This window comes from Mus musculus, chromosome 2 (assembly GCF_000001635.26).
Source record: "Mus musculus strain C57BL/6J chromosome 2, GRCm38.p6 C57BL/6J".
NCBI lineage: Eukaryota > Metazoa > Chordata > Mammalia > Rodentia > Muridae > Mus > Mus musculus.
Window position 1 is genome coordinate 112,925,191 of NC_000068.7, and position 17,302 is coordinate 112,942,492.

Here is a 17,302-nt window from a genome sequence, read left to right on the forward strand (position 1 = left end):
GCCTGTCAATGGCTAAGTATTAGTATATTATTAGTATTAGAAGATGATGTCTCTCCCAAAGTCACATACATGTTCTAGCAGTTAGATGAGTCTTTGAGCAGGAAAAGACACACTAGATCAACAATGTAGTCCAACATTCCCTGTAGACAGAATCCCTTCCATCTAGAAGTGCAGCTTCAAACTCAGAAATTCTATTCCTGCGTTATCATGGCTGTGGTAAGTGTGCAAAACCATACAGCCTGCCAAGCAGCACAGTACACTACAGAGGACTGGGACAGGCTGGCAGAGGATGGGATGGGCCGATATGTGCAGTTTTCTCTTATTCTCAGAGTAAAGCTCTCTGTCTTAGACTGTGGCCTCATGAGGACTCAACTGAAAGCATACTATATTTTCAGGGCCATACCAATGTGGGAGGCAGCGATTGCCAGGACTTTCTCCTGTGGACTGTCCTACTGTCTGTGTCTTGGCTTTACTCTTTTCCATCACAGCTGTTTTCTGTCTTGCCCACCTAGCCCACACATGAACAGCTCAGGCCCTATTAGAAACTGCATGTAGAATTTCAAGCTGTCTCTATAGCTGACTCTATTTGGGAATCTTGATGGTAGAAATCCTATAAATACTGGCTGACCCTGTGTCTATACTCCATCTCCACCATAGTGGAGCTGACCTAAGACCTCTTTCTCTAGTCTACAGAGCAGCAACTGTATGCAGGCAACAACACAAGGATCTAAGTGTGTTTGCTTTCATGGCCACACATTCTGATCTGACCAGCAGAACTCATATTCACAGGATCTTGCTTGGTAAAACCTTCCTATTACCACATAGTATGATACCAATATCCTATAATAACTAGCATTCAGAGACACTGTCATTATTGCTTTAGGTCAATATGGCAGGACTATTGTTCACAGTACTCCCTATAACAGTATTCTAGGTCTCTTTGACTATCCAAACCTGTATTTTGAAAGAATTTTTCCAAGAAAATCATCCCTTTGGCATCTACCCTCTGGTTCCTATAAAGAAGAATTACTATTATGGCAATTGACTTTGTAATGAAAAGATGCTACAAGTTTCCAAGCTAGCTTCCTGCTATGGCATGCTATGGTGAACTATTTGAGTCTGGACACATGTCTGTGGATAGAGCATCAACTCCCAACTCTCTGCACATCAGTGTCGGTAGCCTCATTGTTATGCAAACTGTATTCTCTCCATAGAGACTCTAGTCAGTCTCTATCTTATGAAAATAGCATAATAACTCCATTATCCACTTAAATGAAGCGAGCAATGATGTGGATAATTCCAAAATAGTGGAACTATTAAGAGTCATTGAGACCGAGTTTCAGAGTGAATCCAACAAGCTCTGGCTCTTTCACGCAGAATTGTCGTGTAAAGTATAGGTTAAAAAAATTGAAAATAGGGTTACAGTGATCAAATTAGCCTAATTCACTAGGGAAACAATGTATAATCTGTCACAGAGCCACTCTTTAAAGGGTAAAACATAATCATGCCCACCTGGTCCCCAGAGTCACTCCTGTCTAACTGTTTCCCACTCCGTGTAAAAAATAAAAAATAAAAATGTAAGTAAACCCTGTATAACCATTAGACCCTTTACCTTTCTTTTCAGAGGTCCCAGGCGGGAAGTTTTGGCATCTTGTGCTTTGTAGGTGACCCAAAGGCCACTGGCTACATGCTGAACAAAGCAGACAGAATCCCCGTACTTGATTTCTGGAACTCCCATGCCTTCCATATCTCTTTTGTGACTGGAATCTAATTTCTCCTTGATTTCCTATTCCACACAAAAATAGAGAAACAACAAACAGACAAATGTAGGTATGCCTGATTACAGAGCTACTCAATGTAGAAAACAAATCACTTGTGCAGAGTCTGTAAGACAAAAAGCTATTATCCAAATAATCATGTCTCCAAGCTAGCTAGGATTTCAGAACATCTCTGACTTCTCTTATCTGTTGTTAATTGTAAAACCAATGCATTGAAGCTTTGGATACTTCAGGGATCTGCAAGACGATGGAAAATGAAGCAGTTGGTAGGTTCCTCATTCTAGTCTGATTTTATATGCTTCTCTCTTAGATGTCTACTTCCCTCACCCTAACAGAGATAATGTTAGCAAGTGACTTTTAAGTGGTCAGTCAACTCATTTTCAGTAATTGATATCTTCCATAATTTAAATGCTTATTTACCACAAATGCCACAATTTAGGAGCTTAAAACACCACCTGTTAACATAAATTTCATAACAGCCAGGAAATGGAAACAATCTAAGTGTCTGTAAACCAATGAGTGAATAATGAAAAAGTGGTATTTTTACACAATGGAGTATTATTAAGCTGTTAAAAAATAAAATTATGAAGTTTACAGGTCAATGGGTGGAGCTGGAAACAATCATTCTGCATGAAATTACCTGGATCCAGAAAGACAAATCTCTCAGGTGTGGGTGTGAGTTTTGAAGCTTCTGATATGTTTATTTCATTTTGAATACATATAGAGGTCAAAATATTAGTGAGGGGCATGGGGGGACACTTTAAAGGGAACAGAGATAGAATTCAGTGATTTTAAGAGTTAAAGGAGAATAGTGGAGGAAGGGTTAAGTTGGAGTTAGGGATGGGAGGGCAGTAGAGAATATGAGGGGGGAGAAATAAGACTAAAGACCTTTTGAAAAAGTCATATGGAAATCTTCTATTATGTAAGCAGTTCATACACACATAAACACACATGCACATGCATATACACACCACACACACACACACACACACACACACACACACATGGGGATGGGGAAGGAGGAAGAGAAACACACACACATACAAAGAGAGAGAGAGAGAGACGGGGAGACAGAGGAGAGAAAGAGAAAGGAGAGAGAGAGAAAGAGAGAGGAGAGAGAAAAAGAGAGAGAGAGAATGAGAATATATAAGTAGGGTGACAATGTCCTTACTAGACACCAGCTAACAAATAAAAAGCCCAGTGCCAGGAACGAGCTCCCTCTTTTACAGTTGTTGGCCAGTGAGGGTCCATAGACTCCAACTAGGAATCTGAAAGCTCTGAAATGGTGAGTCCAAATCAGCCTTTCCTTCCTCTATCCTTCTCAGGTCTGTGCTCAAAGTGAAGGGAAGCTGACACTGGGCCACCTTAGCTGTGGTCACAGTAGGTTCCATTCTTCAGTGTCCTCTGTTTCCCTACCTGTTCTCTGTTATGGAAACAGGTCAGGTCATATGACCTAGGTAGGCATCCTGTGACAACTTCATGTGCCTGCCACATGAATAGATGCACAGTACCTTTGTTCCTTTCCTCATCAGTTAAGGCCTCTCTGGTTTTACTCTATGTGGCCATAGTCTATTTCCACTTCTTTTTGCTGCCTTACATTGAATTGCTCAGTTGTAAATGCTATTAATTAGGTAGCACTTTGAATTTTTTGCAGAATGAAAACATGTGACATGCTATTCCCTGTGATTACAACAGCAGTCCTCTTCTTTGTAATGATGGGCCTCATGTGTACTGAGTCCTTCCCATGCCCAGCACTGTGTTAAGTACTTTACAGGTTCAGGCAATCACTCTTATAGCAAAGCTCCAGATGGAGCTACAAATATTGTCCTAGTTCTACAGATGAAACAAATGAAGGAAATAATTTGCTCAAGGTCACCCAAGTAGTAATGTCAAAATGCAGCCAAGAGGTCAGCAACGGGGAGGAGTTAGGGAAGGGGAAACCTTAATCAGAATATATTTGTGGAAAGATATTTTTCCAATAAAATATAATGAAATAAAAACTCTACCTCTATGTAAATAAACAAATAAAAATTGAAAACGAGGACAGGAAGTTAGAAAAGATATGTTAGGGGTGGACTCATGAATGAAGTAGGAGATGGGGAGGAAAGGACATGGGGAGGAGGTAGGATATGGTCAGCATACATTGTATATGTTTGAACATTTCAGAGAAAAACCTTAAAAACTAAAACTCTCCATCTCCTGCATCTGTGTTTCTTCCATCAGTCTAAATGTGACTCAGCCTTCAATTCCTCCTTCAGATGCCAGTTCCCCTGTGAGGATAGCTTGTGTCAGCATCTTATAACACGTCTATGAAAAGAATCAGGGCAATTGATTGTAAATTCTTAGTAGCGAGCTCAGGACCCAGGTGACTTATGGACCATAGTGTGAGGTACATGTAAAGCTGTGTGGTTTCTCCATTCCCATGTATGTAAGGCTGTGTGGTTTCTCCATTCCCATGTGTGTAAGGCTGTGTGACTTCTTCTTTTCTTCATATGTATTTATATTCCACTTCAGCTCTTACTTCTTTTCCTTCAGACTTTCATAAAATGAAAATCAGCTACTTTATGCACATGTAATATATTAATTTGAGTAGTATTAATATTTCATAAGAAAATTCTTTATTTTAAATGTGTGCTGAGACATTGACTGGATGTTAAAAAATACCTTATTTCTCAAAATGAACACATTCAAAAGAAATAAATTTCTGATTTTGTAACATACACAGATAGGAAAACAGATTTTGATATATCAGGGCTTTCTATATAGGCAAGAATGCATTCATCCTATAAAACAATGTACTTTTGATTTCATCATAGAAATATTCATAGTCCTATAAATGTTCCAGCCAGTAACAGGACATATAATATATCAAAATTTTTATTTGTTGCCTATTCTCTAACTATAGTCAATACACTAAAACAGAAACAATTCAAAGACAGATGTTAAATATGGAACTCACACTGATGTCTAAAACCTCCTGGTAAAATAATCCATATCATCAGCTAGCAATTTATTTTCTCATTTTTTGTTTAATTAAATATGGCTTTTCCAAAATAAAATAGAAGGATCCATTTCCTCCAGTCCCTGAAACAAACAAGCCATCATTCTCTGTGGAGTGTCTGTGGCCTTGCTTTTACAAAACAACCTCACCTTCCAAAGTTCTCTGGTAGTCACTGTGGTGGTTGCTTCTCTTTTAGAAGAAGAATAACAACAAGAAAATCCAGATATCGGACTATGTCAGCAAACATGAAACCTTCTCAACCCACCCAGCAATTTACAGCACTGACAAATTATGGAGGAATGACATGGCTTCAGATGCAATCAACCTCTGCTAGAAATGACAGGGCTACCCTAATTGCCTTCTGTCTATTCCCAAGTTCTAAGAGAATATAATCCATTTCTTATGTAACATAAGCCTTAACAAAACTGGTTTATGAGCAATGGCTTGTCCATTTTCAGTTTTGGGGATCCAACCCAGGGATACCCACAGCTCTGGGAACTCATCCTGACGTACTGAATGCTCCTTTTCTTTGGGATTTTATTGACATTATCACTTGAATCACCTGATCACTCTGCAGTTTTTCAATGGTAACATTTGTATCTTAACATTTTCTTCTTAATTTTATATTTGACACCTTGGAAAGTTATCCAAGTAAGGAGAGACCTGGAGTTCTTACACATAACAAAAGGCTCCAAGGCATACTTGCTACATGCACACTGAACCATCTAGAAACAGATCTCCTCTATAAGGACCCGTACACCTTAGGAGGTAATCTCTCTTTGCTTTATTATCCCGAAGTCAGCTACCAGGTAGCTAGGGACACCTCTACAGCTTAAAGCATTCAGAAATTACTCCAATTAGCAACTGTCTTTCTTTGCCCAGTAAAAGTAACATGTTATCCTCCAAATCTTCCCTCCCCCCTGCAACCCCCCGCTCAGGCCTCCTCATGGGTAGTGGTGCTGTGATGAATGTCCTGGCTTTCCAATGCTAGGATTAAAGAACTCTTTATTCCAGAACTTCCCTCTAGTCTTTCTTCTGATAACATGAGACTAACCAGCACAGAAAGAACACAGAACAGCAAACACCCACACCCAGGGCCAGGAGACACCTCTGGGTTCTCTAATCTCATGGTCTCATGCTCCCTATAGGGCCTGTCTTACTTAGGACCAGCTGACTCCTATAAACAGCAGAAGGCTGGCCTAGAGAAATCCCTTTCACATGCAAGCCAATAATCCAGAGGCAAGAAACCAATCCAACCCTTTATAGAGTCCACATACTCTAGGCTACCATTCCCTTGTCCTAGCCACCAGGGTCAAATGCAATCCTGTTATGAGTCTTGTGTTTTAAAACCCGCTGAAGCTATTTACATTCATCCACTTGAAACCTGTTTATCCTTGCCATCCAATCCCTTTCTGTGGAGACCACAAAAAGATTCTTTCTCCCATCGCCCTGTGCTGGCTATTTTTATGTCTAACTGACAAAAAATACAGTCATCTGGGAAGAGGGAACATCAATTGAGACAATGTCTCCACCAGGTTGGCTTTTGGGGCATTTTTAAAAATTAATGGTTGAAGAAGGGAGGGCCCACCTAACTATGAGTGCTAACATGGGAAGGTGCTCCTGGTGTGGTAAGAGAGCAGGTTGAGCAAGCCATAAAGAGGAAGCCAATAAGAAGTGCTCCTCCACGTGCTCTGCTTCAACTATTGTCTCCAGGTTCCTTCCTTGAGTTCGTGCCCTGCCTTCCATAGATGATGGGACTGCAAGGTGAGGCAAACTCTTTTCTCCCTAAATAGCTTTTTGACATGGTATTTCTCAAAGCCAACAGAAACCTTAACTAAGCCATCTCCTTTGCTCTGTTTTCTCACAGGCACTTTCTGACCTAACCATGTGTGGTTTGTCATATCCCCCAGTTTTCAGAACTGTAACTAACAAAGTGTAGTTTCAAAGCCAATCACTTTCTAGACCACAGCTTTACCATTTCTGCTAAGGAGAAAATCTACATTTGAATGCATGGGAGAGACCTTTGTTAGCATAGGAGCTACTTCCCCTGGGAAACAAAGGCTTTCTCAAAGAGAACTGGAAGTTGCTTTTGCATTCAGTGTGGTGTTCTGCTTGAGATATATTACAAACAATTTGTTTTATTGTTTGTCAGATATTCGATTTGCATATCTGTATATTGATATGATCATTGCCTGTCATTGTTGATTCCAAGAAGAAATAGGTTACTTGTCCTGATGAGTGTTGAAAGACAATCAACATTATTTTCTACATTGACAACTATGAAGGAGGTGCTCATGAGCACACCCCAACTGACACATTAGCATTTGGCTTAGATGATCAAGTTGCTATTCTCTAGAATAATATCTGCTCAGTGCCTGTTACCGCACAGGTATTTTGCTAAGTCCCCTACAATGACAATACCAACACTCAAAGTGCTGTGTTTGCAAAGTAACATGAGTAATATATCTCTACAAATATTTTCTCTAACCCTTCCAAAAGCCATACTGCTTTTACCAACTTGCTTTATTCAGGGTAAACTGAGGCCTGTATTAATTCAACAGCTTACTCAAAGCCACATAGCTTGAAAGCAAAACAGAATCTAAACCAGGTATAATCCCCAATATCCATTTTAACAGATTTTATTCGAATGGCTTTTCTATTATTAGCATAGATAAGTAATTAATTGCATCAATGACTTAGCTATTCAAAAGCTATTCAATATAAAGAAATGGTTGTGATAGAACCTAGTGGGGAAACCCCCACTCAACTCCCGATTCGGAGTGCACCCAAAAAAATCACGAAGGACCATCTTGATGTAATTACATGAGGTCGTTTAATGACGGAGCTCCAGGCTCTGGACCGACATGCATCCCACACAGGAGATAACAGATGTTGGCCACGAGGCTCGAAAGCTAGGGCTTTTTATGGGGTAAGGGGCTTAGGGGTGTGGAATTCAGCATAGTGACACACTACTGGCTTATTCAAACATCAGCAGAAAAATTACATGTATGTTCAGGGTGTCAGAATTCTGTGAGTTGTTGACTCAGTTTAGATAGCCCTGTTATGTCTTCACATTCCCCTTTATCTTATGGTCAAGATGTTCCCAGGAATGTTTTAACTACGGGGCATACCACGGTTTGTTTTTCTTTATTCTCAGCCCCAGGCAGCCTCTAGGCTAACAGACAACCAGCAATTTCTGAGTACTTTATATGACTTACAGGTCTTGAAATTTCATCTTTCTTTCAGTTGAAATAATATTCTTACTTTATGAGAAAAGCAGCTTTGAGTTTATACTAACTTTAGAAGTTACACACCAGAATCAGTAACAAACAGGTAGCATGATATGCCTTCGAAGGACAACTGGAGATTGGGCTGGTCTTTGTCACTTTTCTTATAAAGCCACTAATATCCACAATATCTATCCTGGTGACATTTTTCAATCCCAACCAACTTCAAACACCTCATTACTAAACAGTCTAGTGAAGCTGTTTATTTTTATATTTAAAGATGTCTTTTCATTTTTATTTTGTGTATATGAGCATTTTACCCGTACTTATCTAGGTATACTGTATGAGTGTGCAGAACTTTCAGAAGCCTAAGGAGGATATCAGATCCCCCCAACCCCCAGAATTGGAGTTAAAGTTGGTTATGAGCTACTTTGAGGGTGTTGGGAATGGAACCTGACTCTTCAGTAGGAGCAGTAAGAGCCCTTCACTGCTGAGCTATCTCTCCAAGTTTTTAATCCTCTTAATTCTCCAATATAGGGATATAATTCTAATATAAGAACCCTCTAGAGACCATAGTCAAGCTATAGCAGCAGAGCTCTGGAAGGGGGTGGCGTTCTGGTAAGATGAAAAAATGAGGCAAGGAGAGAAGTTGATAAAAAGTAATGACTAAAGATACCACCCTGTAGGCCCATGCTTTTCAAAAATCCAAATGTTAAGGTTTTCTGCAGGAAAAGATGCCTTTAGACCAATAGTGTTATCTTCTAGGAGTTAAACAGAAGCCTTCAGGATTATAAGTCCCACAGTAAAAGTCAATCACCAACATCATCATCATCATCTGCAAAAGTAATTAATTCAGTTCTGTTTAGTGCAGTGCTTCTAGCATCTTCTGGCATCTGTGTTATGGAGAGCTGATACAGCGAATGCAAAGCCTGCGTCTTTGAGTAATCATTTCAGTATTAGTGAGAAAGGTAGTATGACTAGAGAATGACTAGAGATGGGTTCGCTCTAAGTTATGGCAATAATATGTAGGTAGATGTCTGAAAGAGCTTCTAATTCACACATATTAGAATGACTGTGTTATAATTTAACACAAACTATGTGTGTCCATGAATGTTGCAAAAAATATCTTTTGAACATACATTGTAAGCATCTAAAATATTTCATATAGAGAGAGGACAATGGAAGTCTTTAACAGGTGCGGAGGGAAACCTGTAGGGAAACCTGTCATGGTTAGCCCACTTCTGTCTGTCTACTTGTTTCTCCAGAAACTATGAGGAATCAGGTTGGGGTTCACTATACCAATACAGTCCTCTCATGAACACCTCATCTAGAATTAGAGATCTTAATATTGCCTTACAAACAGTTATAGCCTGTAGGATGCTGCAAAGAGCTTGGAGGGCAGTGGGGCTGGTGACAAAACCCCTGTTGGGTGGGAAGACAAAGCTGTCCTTCTGCTAGTCACAGCATGTTAGGGAGTGGGTCCATCTGCCTCAGCAGGGAAGCACACTTCCTGAGAAAAAGCCCATATTTCTCTTTTCATCTTTGGAACACCACCCTCAGGTCAGCAACCCAACTTCCACTTCATGGATTAAAACATACAGCTTCAGAGGTCACCTTCCTGGTCTCCTTTAATTCTCAAAATAATCCTTCAAACTGTACTTCTTTATCCCTATTTTTATCAAAAGATATATCAAAGTTGAATAGCTAATGGCAGCATCAGGGTTCAAATCCAGATTTCTCCCACTTCACAGCCTGTGGTTTTCCTTGGTTGCCTCTATTTGGTTCACTTTGAACAACAAAGGCTTGGGAAAACATCCATTAGAGAAGTCTAAATCCTTTGTAGTTTTCAGATTTAAAGTGACTGGGCCAGTATGTGGTGGTACCTCTAGATATTTAGATCATTTGTTTGTTTTCTCCTCTCTCCTTCCTTTGCTCTACCACCTGTGTCCAACTTTCTGACATGGTAACAGAGCGTTGTCATCTACAAAGGCTACCCTTGAGAACCAGGCGATTCAGTCATGAAATAAAACAAAGACCCAAACCCTTGTGATGTTTTAAGTAAGTTCACTTTTTTTGTGTGTGTTGAGCCACAATCATAGCTATTCACTGCCACCTGAGCTATGGATTGAAAACACCTGCATCCTTCTCCTTTCCATCTAATGACTTCACGAAGAATCAGTCAGAGGAAACAGGGTCACTAATAAAACCCAACTTCAGCACCACTATGTCCATCGACCTATGAACTAGGAGCCCAGCTACCCCTTTGTTTGGAGGTGCTTGCAGGCTGATGAATTAGAGAGCACATGAAAAGCAGGAGGAGCTGCTGAGGTTTGGTCTGCTGGTATGTATTGTAATGCTAAACACTGGCCCCACAGTCTGGTTGCCTCCAAGGATGAGGAGATCCTCATGTGTACCAAGAGATGCTATGGAACCTTGCCCCCCAAGTTATCCCTGACTGATCAATAAAGATGCCTACATCCTGTAGCTGGGCAAAGAGATGGCGCTCTTTAGTTTAGGTGGGGCTTTAGTTCTCAGGCTTGGGTTCTGAAGCAGAGACCACTAGGAGAGAGAAAGAGAGAGGAGGATGCCTTGGGTGAGAGATCATAAAACCATGGCCATGAGGGCTGGCTAGTTGGAGTAAGAGTAGCCCAAATGGAACTCAGGGTTTTTTACAGGGAAGTAGACAAAATAGCCACAGAGGGTTGATATCTGCCCAGCTCTAATACTGCCTTTGATTTATTACAAATATAAAGGTTTTGTGCCTTTTATCTAGAAACTAAATGATCAAAGGCAGGGTAGAAACCCCCAGTTAATATTAATATTTATCATAACATGGAGCAAGAATGCAATACTTAATACATAACAGTTACTTGATAGTTGTTTCCTAAATTGCTATTGAGTAGAAATTTCCTCCAAGTGGGAACAGTGATAGTTCTCTACCCCTATACAAATAGGCAAAATGTGAGAGTCTATCTCCATCATTTCAAGACTGGTTCTTAAAAGAATGTATAAAGAGGCCATAGAATACATGGCTACACATAATAAAGCCTGCATTAATATTATTAATTCAACCTTGCCTGAAAGGAATGCAGTGCTGTAAACTGACATTGAAGCATGACATCTAAATAGCATTTGCCATGCCAGAGTAAATATTAAATCACATTATCTGACAATCCTTAGGGAATGGCCTTGCAATGTCAAGCCCGAGGAAAATGATGGGAAATCAAATTCATAGAAATTGGACTTAGATGTTCAAAATAAAATGAATCTCCCTCACTGAGTGTGTGCAGGGACGAGATGATAGCAAAATGATTACACAAGGAAGACAGATGCTGCTACAAAGATGATGGAGGTTAGACAGAAATGGGTTTCACTGTGGACTCTTATGAACACATTTATATAGTCCTTGGCCATTTCCAACTGTATTTTTCACACAGTATCCACTGAGATGCTGGAATACAGAAACATCGCAGTAGGGGCTATGTATGTTCTCCATCAATGGGACTGCCAACTGGAAGCATAAACAACCTTTTTTTCTCATAAGCTGCACCTGATACCTTTCTAGAAGTATAAGAATGACCTCACTTGTGGTGATGTGTAGAGACCAAAGAATGATGCTGAAAAAGTTTGGCTATGAGAAAAACATGTTCAAAGACTGATAAACATACAGTATGTTGGATCTAACAGGAATTACAGGAAAGTGGTGGGAAACACAATGGAGGGGTAGGTAGAGATCAAATCTAAAGGAGTCTTCATGACAGACTTCAAATGAGGTCCGAATGGATTATGAACTATTTTCCAGGCCTCTCTAAGAACAGGTGGGAGTCAAGCTCAGAATCAGGCAAGGGTACAGTGCTGTGATGTCACCTATCCCACTCTCAGAGCAATGTTAGAGTGCTGCACTTTGGAGGAGGCAACATACATAAGAATCTCTACTTTGATGTGAATAATCTTGTTGAAGGGGGGGTGTGGGTGCCAATTTCAAGAACATATTCTGTTTTATTTTTTATTAGGTATTTTCCTCATTTACATTTCCAATGTTATCCCAAAAGTCCCCCATACCCTCCCCTCCAACTCCCCTACCCACCCACTCCCACGTTTTGGTCCTGGTGTTCCCCTGTACTGGGGCATATAAAGTTTGCATGTCCAATGGGCCTCTCTTTCCAGTGATGGCAGACTAGGCCATCTTTTGATACATATGCAGCTAGAGTCAAGAGCTCCGGGGTACTGGTTAGTTCATAATGTTGTTCCACCTATAGGGTTGCAGATCCCTTTAGCTCCTTGGGTACTTTCTCTAGCTCCTCCATTGGGGGCCCTGTGATCCATCCAATAGCTGACTGTGAGCATCCACTTCTGTGTTTGCTAGGCCCCGGCATAGTCTCACAAGAGACAGCTATATCAGGGTCCTTTCAGCAAAATCTTGCTAGTGTATGCAATGGATTCAGAGTTTGGAGGCTGATTATGGGATGGATCCCTGGATATGGCAGTCTCTAGATGGTCCACCCTTTTGTCTCAGCTCCAAACTTTGTCTCTGTAACTCCTTCCATGGATGTTTTGTTCCCAATTCTAAGAAGGGGCAAAGTGTCCACACTTTGGTCTTCATTCTTCTTGAGTTTCATGTGTTTTGCAAATTGTATCATATATCTTGGGTATTCTGTTTCTGGGCTAATATCCACTTATCAGTGAGTACATATCATTTGAGTTCTTTTGTGATTGGGTTACCTCACTCAGGATGATGCCCTCCAGGTCCATTCATTTGCCTAGGAATTTCATAAATTCATTCTTTTTAATAGCTGAGTAGTACTCCATTGTGTAAATGTACCACATTTTTTTGTATCCATTCCTCTGTTGAGGGGCATCTGGATTATTTCCAGCTTCTGGCTATTATAAACAAGGCTGCTATGAACATAGTGGAGCATGTGTCTTTCTTACTAGTTGGAACATCTTCTGGATATATGCCCAGGAGAGGTATTGCTTGATCCTCCTGTAGTACTATGTCCAATTTTCTGAGGAACCGCCAAACAGATTTCCAGAGTGGTTGTACAAGCTTGTAATCCCACCGACAGTGGAGGAGTGTTCCTCTTTCTCCACATCCTCACCAGCATCTGCTGTCACCTGAAATTTTGATCTTAGGCATTCTAGCTGGTGTGAGGTGGAATCTCAGGGTTGTTTTGATTTTCATTTCTCTGATGATTAAGGATGCTGAACATTTTTTCAGGTGTTTCTCCGCCATTCGGTATTCCTCAGGTAAGAATTCTTTGTTTAGCTCAGAGCCCCATTTTTTAATGGGGTTATTTGATTTTCTGGAGTCTACCTTCTTGAGTTCTTTAGATATATTGGATATTAGTTCCCTATCTGATTTAGGATAGATAAAGATCCTTTCCCAATCTGTTGGTGGCCTTTTTGTCTTACTCACGGTGTCTTTTGCCTTATAGAAGCTTTGCAGTTTCATGAGGTCCCATTTGTCAATTCTCGATCTTACAGCACAATCCATGCTGTTCTATTCAGGAATTTTTCCCCTGTGCCCATATCTTCAAGGCTTTTCCCCACTTTCTCCTCTATAAGTTTCAGTGTCTCTGGTTTTATGTGGAGTTCCTTGATCCACTTAGATTTGACCTTAGTACAAGGAGATAGGAATGGATCAATTCTCATTCTTCTACATGATAACTGCCAGTTGTGCCAGCAGTATTTCTTGAAAATGCGGTCTTTTTTCCACTGGATGGTTTTAGCACCCTTGTCGAAGATCAAGTGACCATAGGTGTGTGGGTTCATTTCTGGGTCTTCAATTCTATTCCATTGGTCGACTTGTCTGTCGCTATACCAGTACCATGCAGTTTTTATCACAATTGCTCTGTAGTACAGCTTTAGGTCAGGCATGGTGATTCCACCAGAGGTTCTTTTATCCTTGAGAAGAGTTTTTGCTCTCCTAGGTTTTTTGTTATTCCAGATGAATTTGCAGATTGCTCTTTCTAATTCGTTGAAGAATGGAGTTGGAATTTTGATGGGAATTGCATTGAATCTGTAGATTGCCTTTGGCAAGATAGCCATTTTTACAATGTTGATCCTGCCAATCCATGAGCATGGGAGATCTTTCCATCTTCTGAGATCTTCTTTAATTTCTTTCTTCAGAGACTTGAATTTCTTATCATACAGATTTTTCACTTCCTTAGAGTCACACCAAGGTATTTTATATTATTTGTGACTATTGAGAAGGGTGTTGTTTCCCTAATTTCTTTCTCAGCCTGTTTATTCTTTGTGTAGAGAAAGGCCATTGACTTGTTTGAGTTAATTTTATATCCCGCTACTTCACTGAATCTGTTTATCAGGTTTAGGAGTTCTCTGGTGGAATTTTTAGGGTCATATATATATATATATATATATATATATATATATATATATACTATCATATCATCTGCAAAAAGTGATATTTTGACTTCTTCTTTTCTAATTTGTATCCCCTTGATCTCCTTTTGTTGTCGATTTGCTCTGGCTAGGACTTCAAGTACAATGTTAAATAGGTAGGGAGAAAGTAGGCAGCCTTGTCTAGTCCCTGATTTTAGTGGGATTGCTTCCAACTTCTCACCATTTACTTTGATGTTGGCTACTGGTTTGCTGTAGTTTGCTTTTATCATGTTTAGGTATGGGCCTTGTATTCCTGATCTTTCCAAGACTTTTATCATGAATGAGTGTTGGATTTTGTCGAATGCTTTCTCCTCATCTAACAAGATGACCATGTGGTTTTTGTCTTTGAGTTTGTTTATATAATGGATTACTTTGATGGATTTCCATATATTAAACCATCCCTGCATCCCTGGAATAAAACCTACATGGTCAGGACTGATGATTGTTTTAATGTGTTCTTGGATTCAGTTAGCATTTTGCATTGATATTCATAAGGAAAATTGGTCTAACGTTCTCTATCTTTGTTGGATCTTGCTGTGGTTTAGGTATAAGAGTAATTGTGGCTTCATAGAATGAGTTGGGTAGAGTACCTTCTACTTCTATTTTGTGGAACAGTTTGTGCAGAACTGGAATTAGATCTTCTTTGAAGGTCTGATAGAACTCTGCACTAAACCCATCTGGTCCTGGGCTTTTTTTGGTTGGGAGACTATTAATGACTGCTTCTATTTCTTTAGGGAATATGGGACTGTTTAGATTGTTAACTTGATCCCAATTTAACTTTGGTACCTGGTATCTGTCTAGACATTTGTCCATTTCGTCCAGGTTTTCCAGTTTTTTTTAGTATAGCCTTTTGTAGAAGGTTCTGATGGTGTTTTGGATTTCTTCAGAATCTGTTGTTATGTCTCCCTTTTCATTTCTGATTTTGTTAATTAGGATGCTGTCCCTGTGCCCTCTAGTGAGTCTGGCTAAAGGTTTATTTATCTTGTTGATTTTCTCAAAGAACCAGCTCCTTTATCTGTTGATTCTTTGAATAGTTCTTCTTGTTTCCACTTGGTTGAATTTGCCCCTGAGTTTGATTATTTCCTGCAGTCTACTCCTCTTGGGTGAATTTGCTTCCTTTTGTTCTAGAGCTTTTAGATGTGTTGTCAAGCTGCTAGTGTGTGCTCTCTCTAGTTTCTTTTTGGAGGCACTCACAGCTATGAGTTTCCCTCTTAGAAATGCTTTCATTGTGTCCCATAAGTTTGGGTCTGTTGTGGCTTCATTTTCATTAAACTCTAAAAAGTCTTTAATTTCTTTATTCCTTCCTTGATCAAGGTATCATTGAGAAGAGTCTTGTTCATTTTCCATGTGAACGTTGGCTTTCCATTATTTATGTTGTTATTGAAGATCAGCCTTAGTCCATAGTGGTCTGATAGGATGCATGGGACAATTTCAATATTTTTGTATCTGTTGAGGCCTGTTTTGTGACCAATTATATGGTCAATTTTGGAGAAGGTACCATGAGGTGCTGAGAAGAAGGAATATCCTTTTGTTTTAGGATAAAATGTTCTGTAGATATCTGTTAATTCCATTTGTTTCATAACTTCTGTTAGTTTCACTGTGATCCTGTTTAATTTCTGTTTCCACGATCTGTCCATTGATGAAAGTGGTGTGTTGAAGTCTCCCACTATAATTGTGTGAGGTGCAATGTGTGCTTTGAGCTTTATTAAAGTTTCTTTATTGAATGTGGCTGCCCTTGCATTTGGAGCACTGATATTCAGAATTGAGAGTTCCTCTTGGAGGATCTTACCTTTGATGTGTATGAAGTGTCCCTCCTTGTCTTTTTTGATAACTTTGGGTTGGAAGCCGATTTTATTCTATATTAAAATAGCTACTCCAGCTTGTTTCTTCAGACCATATGCTTGGAAATTTGTTTTCCAGACTTTCACTTTGAGGTAGTGTCCATCTTTCCCCCTGAAACGGGTTTTCTGTAAGCAGCAGAATGTTGGGTCCTGTTTGTGTAGCCATTCTGTTAGTCTATGTCTTTTTATTGGGGGAATTGAGTCCATTGATATTAAGAGATATTAAGGAAAAGAAATTGTTGCTTCCTATTATTTTTGTTGTTAGAGTTGGCATTCTGTTCTTGTGGCTGTCTTCTTTTTGGTTTGTTGAGGGATTACTTTCTTGCTTGTTCTAGGGCCTGATTTCCGTCCTTGTATTGCTTCTTTTCTGTTATTATCCTTTAAGGGCTGGATTCGTGGAAAGATAATGTGTGAATTTGGTTTTGTCGTGGAATACTTTGCTTTCTCCATCTATGGTGATTGAGAGTTTGGCCGGGTATAGTAGCCTGGGCTGGCATTTGTGTTCTCTTAGTGTCTGTATAACATCTGTCCAGGCTCTTCTGGCTTTCATAGTCTCTGGTGAAAAGTCTGGTGTAATTCTGATAGGTCTGCCTTTATATGTTATTTGATCTTTCTCCCTTACTGCTTTTAATATTCTATCTTTATTTAGTGCATTTGTTGTTCTGATTATTATGTGTCAGGAGGAATTTCTTTTCTGGTCCAGGCTATTTAGAGTTCTGTAGGCTTTTTGTATGTTCATGGGCATGTCATTCTTTAGGTTTGGGAAGTTTTCTTCTATAATTTTGTTGAAGATATTTGCTGGCCCTTTAAGTTGAAAATCTTCATTTTCATCAGTTCCTATTATCTATAGGTTTGGTCTTCTCATTGTGTCCTGGATTTCCTGCATGTTTTGAGTTAGGATCTTTTTGCTTTTGTATTTTCTTTGATTTTTGTGCCGATGTTCTCTATGGAATCTTCTGCACCTGAGATTCTCTCTTCCATCTCTTGTATTCTGTTGCTGATGCTCGCATCTACGGTTCCATATTTTTTTCCTATCTCCAGCGTTGTCTCACT

General features: G+C 39.7%; 1 protein-coding gene across 9 annotated transcripts in view; it reads right to left on the reverse strand.

Annotated features, from left to right (window-relative positions):
• Positions 1–17,302, reverse strand: part of Ryr3 (ryanodine receptor 3) — a 586,052-nt gene that overhangs the window by 293,837 nt on the left and 274,913 nt on the right. For all 9 annotated transcript variants that reach the window (XR_003951556.1, XM_017316705.2, XM_017316711.2 and 6 more), the window contains one exon: positions 1,613–1,786. Coding sequence is in view for 8 of the 9 variants with exons in the window: in XM_017316705.2 (XP_017172194.1) it covers positions 1,613–1,786 (174 nt within the window). In the remaining variant the exon portion in view is untranslated. The remainder of the gene's footprint in view (positions 1–1,612; positions 1,787–17,302) is intronic.